Here is a 12,794-nt window from a genome sequence, read left to right as displayed (position 1 = left end):
ACATTGCTGTACAACTTTCATAATTTTGTATACATTTTTTTTTTATCTAAAGACAATATCGCCTTGTCGCTTCAACTAATCTTCCCTATTCTCTGTTAGTCTCTTCATTTCTACATAGCTCCGTACAGATTTAATTTCTTTATATTTCCCAGATTTGTTTCTCTCCGCCGTCCTCTTCCTCTTTTCCCATTTATCTTCCCTTCCATAATGTTTGTAATTAACATGTTATGTCACATAATGTGTCTGAAGAACTTGGTTTTTCTTATTTCCATCATTTTAATAATTTGTCTTGATACTTCTATCATAATTAACACTTCTATTTTCGATTTCCTTTCTTTCCAGCTGATCTTCATCATTTTTCTCAATGTCCACATCTCTAATGCTTCTATTCTTCTTTTATCTAGAGTGCTCAAGGTCCATGTCTCACTACCATATAACGCTACACTCCAAACATACATTTTAATAAAAACCTTTCTAATTTTTATTGATAAATGTCTGCTTGTTAAAAGATTTTGTTTCTTTGTAAAAGCTTGCTTAGCCAAAGCTATTCTTCTCTTTATTTCTTTCGTGTATTTATTATCCTGTGTTATATGGTTGCCTAAGTAACAAAATTATTTGACTTCTTCAATAGATGTGCCTTATAAATTGATGGTTCTCCACATTTCTTTTCCATGTTTGTCTACTATTAGAATTTTCGTTTTTTTTTTTGACAATTTTTGTTTAATTGAACTTGTTCTAGTGCTATTGATAAATTTGTTAAAATGTTACTCAAATCTTGTTCACTCTCAGCTACTAAGGCTATATCGTCTGTGAATCATATGCAGTGTATTCGTTTTCCATTTATTTTTACACTTTTCGTTTTTTCTTTAAATTGTTTAATGCCACTTTCAATAAATATATTAAACAGCAAAGGTGACACCCAGAAACATTGTCTCACTCCTTTCCTAACCGATGCGCATTTTTTAACGTCTGTTATTTCGATTTGTGTTTTTTTGTTCCTTGTATAGTTGGAAGATAATACGTCTATCTCTCCAGTCTATGCCTATTTGCCTCATTATTTTAAATAAACTTTTCCAGTTGACGTTATCGAATGCCTTTTCAATATCTATAAACACTATATAAGTGCTTCTATTCATATCTATTCTTTTCTCCAATAATATTCTCAATGCAAGTAACGTTTCCCTTGTTCCTTTTCCAGGTTTAAAACCAAATTAATCGTCATCATTATTGTTTTCTACCTTATCTTTTATCCCGTTTTTTATTATATTTAGTAAAATTTCCAATATAAGCGATATTAAACCTTAAGTCCTATAGTTAGCGCAATCTGTCACATTACCTTTCTTAGGAATCATGACTAGTTTACTAATCGTAAAATCATTTGGAATAATTCCTGTAACGTAACAGTTTTGTATTTTTTGATAGATGATGTTTTTAACTTCTTCGTCGGCATTCTTTAATAGTTCGCTTTTCATTAAATCCGGTCCTGCTGCCTCATTGTTTTTAAGTTGTTCCAATGCAATATCAAATTCCTTCCTAATGATTAACGATCCTTTAAAAATCTATTTCTACTTTATCTTCTTGTTCAATGTAATCGGTCTCTTCTGTGATGTTTTTTCCATTATATAACTCTTGGATATATTGTTTCCATCTATCACTTATATCCTCCGTATCAATTAATAGTTCGCCCCTTTTATTTTTAATTATACTGCTTTTCGTTCTATTTTGAAACGATGTTGACTTAACTATGTCATATGCTCTGTTCATCTTTCCTTTGCTTATCTTGTCTTCAATTTCCTTTGAGATGTCTTTTATCCATATTTCCTTTGCTTCTCTACATTTTTTTGTTATGTAGTTTTTTGTTATTTGGTATTGTTGGTAGTTTCCTTTTTTTTATAATTGTTCCTTTTCTTGATCATATTCAGTATTTGTTGTGTTATTCACGATTTCCTAGGCCTCAATGTTTCACTTTTTCAGTTGTGTTGGCTGCATTTAATATACCTTCTTTTATTGAATTCCAATCATTTTGATCATCTATTGTTTTTTACATTTTCCTTTGTACGTTTGGCGAACAGTTCTTTTATTTCTATATTCTTCAAACTTTGAAGGTTCCACATTACTGGGTTTATACTTCTTACTTGCTGTTTCTTATACTTTGAACATTTTAAGTAACATTTGGCTATCAATAATTTGTGATAGCTTTCAATTTCTGCACCTGGGTAGCTATGGCATGATTATTAAAGTGCTGGAATTAGATTTTGTTAAAATATAGTCTATTTAGTATCAGTTTATGCCACCCAGTGAGATCCACGTGTACCTCCTTCTTTTTGGTACTTCAAACATTGTGTTTTGTGCTACTAAATTGTAATGATTGCAGAAATCAAGTAATCTCTCTCCTCTTTTATTCCTGAATCCTAAACCGAACTTTCCTGATCCCCTTTCATTATACTTTTCACCGATTATGGCATTAAAATCTCTCATAATTATTAATTCATCGTTTGTCCCATTAAGTTTCAAGGTATCTTCAATTATTTCTTATATGCTTTCTATTTCTTCTTCTGTGATATTTGATGTTGGGAAATTAACTTGTAGTATTATTAGACTGACATTCTAAGTTTTTATCTTTATCAGCAATATTCTATCATTCACATGTAATGTGTTAACAATATTCTCTATTCTTTATTTGCTAATTTTTTTCTTCATTACTAATGCTACGCCTCTCTGTCTTTGAACATCACTGCCACTTGTTATAATTCTGAATTCGTCACTATTTAAGTTACTATTGCCTTGCCATCTGGTTTCACATAGACCTAAAATATCGATGTTCTTTTCGATTATTATATTTTTTACTTTTTCTAACTTCCCTGTTCTTATGTTCCATGTTCCGATTTTTAATATGTTTTGTTTATTTTCCGTTTTATGTTGAAGTTTTCACTAGTTGACAACCTGAGAAGCCTCATTACTTCTCTTGTCGAATCTTGAGTATCTGAGTTCATGATTAGTAGCTTTTGTATTATTATTAGACGAGATCATGGTTGTGTTGGAAATGGTAATGCAGTAGTTTCCCCTTGCCTTCTGCAACGCAGTATCACCTCTTATTTCTAATAGGTGCTATCCAAACATAGATAAATCTATGCTTAATACAAATAACACTGCTGTCCATTGTTTATTTAGTCGCCTCTTACGACCGGCTTGGACTACCGCAAATGTATTCTAACCTCACTTGCAGGGAGAAACATCTCTCACACATTGCTGTAAAACGTTCATAGTTTTGTATAAATTAGGAAATATATTTTCATTTAAAACTGAAATTTTAGTGATTAAAATTAGGTTGTTCAAAAGTCATGATTGGATAAAAACAATTGGGAACCGCTGCTCTATATTAACCATCTTTCTAAATTTAAACTGATCCTTTATATATAGAGGAATATTATTTTTTAGGAATATCTTTTATCAAACTATGTTTGTAATCTTGACGACCGTCAAAAATTGTAATTTAGATAAATAATGTTGTCAAAAAATAGCAGTATAAAAGAGGCCTGTTCTTGAATTATGCAAGAACTTTATACTTATATTTTATTAACAAAAGTGGTATTAAACCCTTCAGCAGACTGTCAGGTATAACAGTAAGAAATTTCAGCCAAATCGGTTCAGTAGTTTTCTCGGTTAGCACGGTCGTAGAAAACCCCTTAAAATTTTATATAGTAATAGAGTCTCACACTTATGTATGCTTAATAGCACGTATTCAAACTTATATGCTTATAGGTTTTTATAGAAACCCTGAACAAAGCATCTGGACTAAATACAGTTAACTAAGATTTATAAATACAAAGTACAGTTCATTTCAATTATTTATTAAGTAATTATTTATTTCTGAATTATATGTTTAATAATTATAATTATAATTATTACTATAAGTTAATTTTTTTTAAACAAAAATCTAGCTCTACCTCCTCCTAAGGCATTTTAACAGACAAAATCAAAAATGATATAATAATAACATAAAATCAAATTATGTTAAATGTGAGTTATAAAGATTTGAACATCAAAGTTTACCTATTGACCGGCTAAAATCAGCCAACATGCCACTGATGGTGCCACTACTATCCTTATCTGCCACAGTTTCCGTCTGTGATAGCGCGTAACCGTGCCGTTGCTGCTGATACTGCTGCGTGTGATCTACTAACTCGTCTTCCTCGTCTTCTTCATCATACTAATAACACACAAAAAAAAATAAATAAATATAATTTAATTTAATAGTATTCCATAAAAATTGTGTTTTTGTTTTTTATATCGCGCATAAATAAATCTACGTAATATCTACGATTATAACAATACTATATTCCATCGTATAAATACCATCTGACTACCTACGTTTACATACCTATACATTACATTGTTGATAACTTCTAATTCATGACAATTTTTGATTTTGTTTAGTTTAAATACTTCATTATGAAAACTAACCTTTAGTCTTCAATGAAATCGTTTGTATATTATATAATATAAAATCACACTCTTAAAATTAATAATAATCAGAAATATTAAAAGCAATCGTAATAGGAATAGGGTACAGAGCAATATAATGTTATACTGGAGCATTATGGCACTGTAGATTTCATTATAGTAACTCCAGGCATATTTGCTTCTACTCTATATGATTTATGATATTAATTTATGTAAAATATACACTGCTGATTCTATATGTATATGCTGCTGATTTATTCTAGTTTCTACTAATATATTTTACTGCTATACCACTATCTACATATATATATATATATATACTAATATTATAATCGCAAGAATTCGATCGTGGAATTAAGTCAACACTATCCACGTTGTAGATGGTCGAGGCATCGGAAGCCACAACACAACGCGTTATAAAATACGATACTGAATACTGTATACACATAATAGAGAACTACACTCACTACGTAAACAATATAATATTAGTGTAAACATTACAATCACCCAACGTTCCTACTCTACTTATACTTAGTACCGTGTAAACATTGTCCTTGCACACGACTATACTAGTCACGTTTTCGTGTATCTTATTTAATTAATCATAATTAGAAAATTTATGTATCGGTCTAATTATGAAACCTATACGTACACATGGTAAATATTGTTAGTGATCTTGGTATTCATTTTGATTTAAAGTTATCATTTACTATATAAGGACAAAATAATTTCAGAAGCTAGACTTACTAAAGCAGGCTCTTAGAGGCTTTCAAGATATGACTTCTCTTTAATTATTATACTGCTCACTGGTTCGCTAATTGTTAGAACATGGATCACTCATATGGGTCTCAAAATCTGTATGTAAATCAAATACCTTAAATAAAATTCAAAATAATTTCCTTTCTAATTTTTATCATTTAAGTTCCATGTCGAAATAATATCACATTGGGTGTACAGGTGTTAAAAGATTTTTTAATCTATCTAAATAAAAATTGTATACAATAAAAATGAATTAAAATTCTTATTTAAATTATTAAATAACATAATCGACTGCCCTGAATTGTTAGAACGTATTCATTTTAAAACAAACCAAATAGTATCACGTAATAAATCTTTGTTCTATTTAAAATACATAACGAAAAATTACCTATTCAATTTTCTATGTAATATTTTAATATCCCAAGGTAAAAGTAGAAGATATTTAGATTTTTTTCAATTTCTCTTAACGAATTTGTTCTACAATCATATAATTATTATAACTGTCTTAACTATAATTACATTATTGTGTATTAAAATTATATTTAGTCACATAGTTTAATATTATATTCTTACACTAAATCGGATTGACATTATCTATTATTTTATTAAGTTTTAATTTTATTTATTTACTGTAAATCTATGTATAAAACAGTATAAAAAACTTTATTATATCACTGTCTATTTATAATTGAAAATGAAATTTTTATTCCGTAAAATAAACATTATTATTATTATTATTATTATTAAATATAGTTGTATACATGCAGTCATATTATAGCTGGTCAGGTGGTCGTAAATCTAAACGTGTGCGTGAGAATGTTTGTCAAGTGATAATTCATGTAAATTGTATTATAAATATCTACTACATAAGCAACTATATAACTAAATTACATATAATATTAGGATTTATGCATCGATAACGATGGTAACGAAGTATACTAATCCAACACCGTCCGCAACATCGTAGTTATAATACGCGTATAATTATAGTAGTCCGCCGCAACTTCAACACTACCACTACTCGGGTGACGAAAGGTACAGGCGCTACTTCGTCATCTCACGTCCACTACCTGAACATGTCAATGACAACGACGACCAACATGACATATGCTTACGCGGAAATCCGATCGACGATTCGTATTTTGCATTCCAAATGTGTTGTTACCGATCGCTGTCGATCGACTTTGTTGTGACGACATTCGATCGTTGCGGTTCAGTACTTTGTACTGCTGTTGCAGCAGCTGATTCTTGTGCTGCTGCTGGTTTTTGTGCTGCTGCTTAAGTTGTCGTTTCTGCTGTTGTTTGAACTGATGTTGATTCTGTTGATTCTGAGGTTGCTGCTTCTGCTGTCCCAACATAGGGTTAGTCGACTGCCGTTGTTGTTGAGTAGAAAACGAATCGCGCACACCACTGCTCAAGCAAATCGGCTGATTCAATAGCTTGCATATTCGATCGTATTCGGGAGTTTTTTCCAACTGTATAAGAGTGAAATCATTGTATAACAATAATATACACACTGAACGAGTGAGTTAGTAAATTTGGCACATAAAAATATGAGGCCGAGCATACCGTGAAAGTAGCTTATATAGTAGATGAAACAAATTATCAATTCCATGACTTCTATGTTTAACTATGAAATAGATCTACATCAAATGCAGTCCGGATAGATCAACGACCCAGTTCGTCACCACGGAGAGCTATCTCAATAAATATTCTTCAATTGTTAAAACAGGATAATATATACATTTTGATTTCCAAGAAAAATATTTTTTAACAACCTAAGTCTCTCCATTATTAACCAACTTGGTTCTATACATTTGGTTGAAATTTTATTTTTAGAATTTAAAGAATGAATACAAATTTAATTTAAAATAAATAAAAATGCTTATACATTTTTTATATATGACAAATGTACCTGCTTAATTTTTTTAAGAAGATAATCAGATATACTTAAAATGTATACTAAAACTACATTTACGATTAGTACGAGTATTATAGACAGAATGACATCACTATAATACCGATCAATTTATAGTCAATATTAAATTTAAAATTTTCCTGTTCAAAATGTATTGACATTTTTACATCACTTATCAAATGTCACACATTTGAAATAATAACTTATCAAACCACTTACTTCTGTATTATCAATAACTTATAATACTAGCCGTCATAATTACGAATATAAGTAAAATTGTTGATCAATTTATTTAGAATAGATTTTAGAAATATTAAAATAATTTCATCGCGAAATTATAGGCTTCATAAGCCGAATTTTAATAATATGATAAATCCAGTATTATCAATAATGTCATGATTTATAGCAGATACCTACCATACCAAACGCATATAACAATTTTACTTACGTTTATAATAATACAATGTATATTGATATATTTTCTACTGAAAATTTATTTTATTACTGTTTAAATATTATATACTTACGTCGTCTTGAAACACACAGTTTTCAGCAGTTGTGTCATATGCGATTGATACATTATTGTGGTCACTATCAGCAATTGCATATCTAAAATTTAAAATAAATTAAATTACAACAAAACCCCTTATTAAAAATAATATACAGATATGAATGTTAATCACTATCGATTATTTCCTGAAAAAATAAATAAAACGTCATTGTTTACCTGGAATTGCTACTGTTGTAATAAGGTGACGAATTTTGAGTATATGCCACAGCTGATTGGGTAACAGCAGAGTGTTGGTTTTCTATGCCACTAGTTCGAAATTTATTGTTTTGTAAGACACCTAAATATGAAGTTGTTGTAAGACACAAGTAAAAATAGTAAAATTTATAACTTTTGTTCGCTATGATAAGATTTTCTCACTGGAAATAAAGTGTTGTAACAAATAAATTGTTTTAAATAAATAAATATAATAGTCTATTATAAATATCTTAATAAAAATTGTCTGATGCTTTTAATGATCATAATTATAAAACGAATATATTAAAAAAATTTAAATGATAATTTAACTATGATAAATAATAATACTCCTTAATTTTAAAAATCATGATATCAATTTTAAGAAGGCATTAGTGGCAAATTTGATGATAATGATTATCTATCAATATATTTTTTAAATAATTTATGCTCTATGGACCAAGAGTTATTTATAATAATATTAGTGTATGAATCATAAATAATTTGTAAAGTATGTAATTGAGTTTAGACCATTAATAAAAAAAATTCATAAATTATGTAAAAATAAATTTTTATTTCTTTTGAATTTAAGATATTAATTATACATAATACAATAATTATTATTTGGCATAATTTAAAATGTTATGTTCAACAAAAAATGTAATTCCTTTATTAGAGTTGAATTGAAGACATTTTGGAAACGTTAATATTTATGTATTTAAAGACATTATTGTCTTTTTTTTTACAAAATATTTTTATGCTATATTCTCCCTATTGAAACATGTTAATATTTGTTTCTATTCTCTCTTATTTATTCACGATTCCGTTTTTATAACTTAACATAACCCAATTACGTTTGATGATTTTGTACAGTTCTTACGTAAAAATGTATGTAATATGGTAATTAATCACGCGTACAGTTTTATAAAATGTATGGGAAATTAATATTATAAATACGTACTAACAAAATATTGTTATGAAATTAAATATTGTGAATCACGTGACATGTTAATGCCATAATATAATATAAATATGTATTATATTTTATCGAAATATAAATATAAGGATCACAAAAAAAAATCCAAGATCATATTGGTCTGTTCAGAGGCGGATTTCTTATTAGGCACTGTAGGCAGCTGCCTAGAGCGGCAAAATTTGGGGGCGGAAAATTCTGTAGTATTTTATTAAAGAACATCATTCGTATGAAAAAAAAATTGAAAAATTAATTACTTTATATTTACGAAAAATAATTCTATGATAATATGTGCATTTTGTTAATATGTTGTAGAAATTTTGGGAGAAAATAAATACTCACACTGCCACACTATATTACTAATTCGACTGTAGATTAATAATCCTACGATTTTATTATGAAAATCTGTTTTTATTAAAATTTAGTGGAAATTTTTTCAAAATAAACAAATTAATAAAATCAAAAAAATAGTCTAAAAATTCAAATGGATATAGATACATAGAATGTATGAAAGATATAGGACATAGAATGTTTATATATTTAATATTTAGATTAGGTATTTTGGAAGGGGTAATATAACTTCTTCACCGATTATAGGGACGATAAATTGTTGGTGCCTATAGCCGTAAAAAAAATAAATCCACCTCTGGGTCCGTTAGAAATTTTAAGAAATATCCGAAATAGAATGTAAAGCAATATATATAGTAGATAAAAAGCCGATTTTTTTCTTTTCTCAACATCCATGCGTGAACTTATAGGTACAAAGTAAAACTACAATAATATGATAAAAAAAAATAACAATAAAAAATTATAAAGATTATTACTATTGTGAAAAACGTACCAGATTGTACAGAGGACGATGGATTAAGTTTTTTTGATGATCGGATTTGTTCGGCAAAAACGGATGATGTCGTAGACTCGTCGTTCAGCAGCTTTGATCGATGCTGAGAATCTGAACTCCCTGTATTTGACGCAGCATATTTCATCATGAATCGCTCGTTATCTACGATCTGATGTTGTAAGTCGGCTACGGCTGAACTGTAACTACTTCCATTGTTCAACCCAGATATTGCTAAAACACAACCAAAAAGGTTTGTTATTATAAGATAAAACGGATAAAAAATTCTTAAATCCATCCTCTAGATGTTTTGATCTTACAAACAAATTATTTGCTTTATTTTCGACAGAATAATCCGACAGGTACTAACGTATGTTATTACTACTATGTATACGTTATAATTTTTCTGCACTATTATCTACTTGATATATTATACCAGTTTATTATTTACTTCTGTAATTCTCATAAATTTATCAATCTTGAACTACAATCCCTGCAATAAAAACTTAAGCCAAACCAACTTATTAACAACTATACAAACATTTTTAAAATATACAAAGAATGGACAACCTAAAATAACTAGAGGGCCAATTTTTGAAACTTTAAAATCTGACGGACCATAGTAATATATTTTACGATTAACGTGATAAAATTAAATACTGATAAACGCAAAAATGTTATGAAGTAATTTGAAAATGACGCAAGACAGATAAAAAAATTACACAGGCCGGATACAGCCTGCGAGCCGCCAGTTGCCAATCCCTGAAATATACGATGCGGTAAATTATAATATTATAATAAATGTAATCTCCTGTGATGCACTGCAGGTAAAATGTATTTAAATTGTATAGCTTATAATATAAAATATAGCAAGGAAAAGCATATTTTTTAACTTATGATGAATTTTCATGTTTTATGATAATTTAATCAACAAATTACTGCGAATTTCTAGATGTCGAGGAAGTAGCCATTATAATTTAAAATCGATGAAATACTGTATCAACTGAATTAACAAAAATACATATATATATCTATTTTATAAAATTATCTTTTTTTACATTACATTTCAAAGAATGTTTATAATATTATTACTATGGACATTCACATAAATAAATATTAAATTGAAGACTTCAAATATAAACTGATAAAATACTGAGCAAATACTCTTGCAAACGTTGTAGGTGTTGGAATAAATAATTAAAATTGTTATTGTTAGATGATTGACAAAAAATCAATAAAGTTAAATATAAGTAATATAATATAAGGCAAATATATCTTTAAAAAGTAAATACTGAGTTTTCCATATTACATTAATACGATATGAAAATACATTTACAAAAAGTAAATACAAAATGTATATAACCATAAGGGTATTTACTATAATCGATATACAGTATATACTCGTATTATTACGTGGACTAAAAGAGATTTTAAGACAACTCATTATAAATGTATAAAACCATATTTAGTATACCGCCACCGAAGAAAATTACGTGGAAAATGTACGGATCAGTCTGGTATACTCAGTTGTGAAGTACGCATGTATGTCGATATACGGTATGGTCCGTTGTCAGTCAAAATTTCAAAGGATAGTGTCATTATGCGCACGATACGCTATGGAAAAAAGACCTCAAAATTATAAAATATATGGTTATTATATTCCAACACGTATGATTAAAAACTTAAAATATGGAAGAAAAACATACGACTGCTTATGTTCCAAATTTCAAGCATAATATACTATCCTCGATCATCACACAACAAGCCGAAGTTATTCGCGTCACTAAACCGGATTGTGACTCTATTATAGGGTGATCATATTTATAGAAAAAACATCGGAACAAATATGTTCTCTAAAAAAAAAGTCCATATTTTTTTTAACTTCAATATTATATGCAATCAAAATAATTTTTAATTAGTTTAATATTTTAATGTAACATTTATTTGCATTCTTTTTTTGCTGTGAAATTGAAAAAAATTACTTAAAATATTCTTTATTTTTATTGATTTGATGTCAATTGTTCATATTTTTCTTCATCACATCCTTTGACATTATATTTTTTTGATGAACTGATTGTATTTAATAATTTTGTTTGTGTTAACAAAAAATCATAAAAATCATTACAGGAATATTTTTTTAAATTATTTTAAAAACTATTATTGCTTTGACAGTTGGTAAGATAGAACGATTTTTTTTTCGTCCGTTCATAAAATATTTGTGATTGAAAATATTCTTTCTATTACTGCATTAGTTAATCTGCAAAGGTGCAGTAAACGTATATTTTCTTTTAGGCATTTTAAAAAAAACAATAAAAGTGATAACACTAACGACTCACAACAATTTAAATAAAAAGAACTGATACACAGTGGTTATAATATTAGTAACACAAGATCGTTGTAATGTACACACGTTACTGCACAACTATGTTCGATTTTTCGATTAATATACCTATTATACCTATTATACCAAATATCGTTGATTATAAATAGTACTGTATATTGGTAAACTATTCGTATTAATATCGATCTCGTTAGAAGTCTCGCACATGAGTTCGAAGTACATATATATAATATATATACACTATATGACATGTCTTATTTTTTTTTTTTTTATTCTCGGTTTACAATTTTTATGGAAGTAACGGGATTAAAACTGGACCCTATTCTAAAAACGGAACAAAAAGCGTCCCGTTCAAAGTTTGTCGGGACAACGGGATATAATGATAAAAAAGGGACAATCCCGTTTTAAACGGGACGTATGGTCACCCTACTCTATTAGTTAAAGATGATTTTAATTACGATGTTTTTCTTAGATTAAGTGATAACAGTTCAACAATTGCTGTACAAAATACTATCTCAAATCAACCACACGTTAGCCCTCCTAAATCACTAATTTCCCTCCTCCAATCCAAGTTAAAAATGTAAACGGTATTAATTACTATAGTCAAAAAAATTGTTAACAAGCACAATTAATACCAATCTACTATTTTTTTAAAGCTACCACGTCAGACATGTATTCATCCCTAAGACTGGAGAGTTTCAACGCAATCATCTTTTTGAGGGAAACTAGTTTTTAAGTACCACACCTTTCTTCCATCAC

At 28.4% G+C, this 12,794-nt stretch overlaps 1 protein-coding gene across 1 annotated transcript in view; it reads right to left on the bottom strand.

The window, feature by feature from the left end:
- Positions 1 to 12,794, bottom strand: part of LOC112688683 (mediator of RNA polymerase II transcription subunit 12-like) — a 62,707-nt gene that overhangs the window by 21,877 nt on the left and 28,036 nt on the right. The window contains exons 4-8 of the mRNA XM_025562002.1: positions 9,698 to 9,928; positions 7,869 to 7,989; positions 7,669 to 7,750; positions 6,339 to 6,698; positions 4,054 to 4,210 (exon numbers count right to left, since the gene is read on the bottom strand). Coding sequence (XP_025417787.1) covers positions 4,054 to 4,210; positions 6,339 to 6,698; positions 7,669 to 7,750; positions 7,869 to 7,989; positions 9,698 to 9,928 — 951 coding nt within the window. The remainder of the gene's footprint in view (positions 1 to 4,053; positions 4,211 to 6,338; positions 6,699 to 7,668; positions 7,751 to 7,868; positions 7,990 to 9,697; positions 9,929 to 12,794) is intronic.

Source organism: Sipha flava, unplaced genomic scaffold (genome assembly GCF_003268045.1).
Source record: "Sipha flava isolate LNK unplaced genomic scaffold, YSA_version1 3_pilon_pilon, whole genome shotgun sequence".
NCBI classification, from domain to species: Eukaryota; Metazoa; Arthropoda; class Insecta; order Hemiptera; family Aphididae; genus Sipha; species Sipha flava.
Note: the sequence above shows the minus strand (reverse complement) of the source record. Positions and strands in the feature narration are given on the sequence as shown.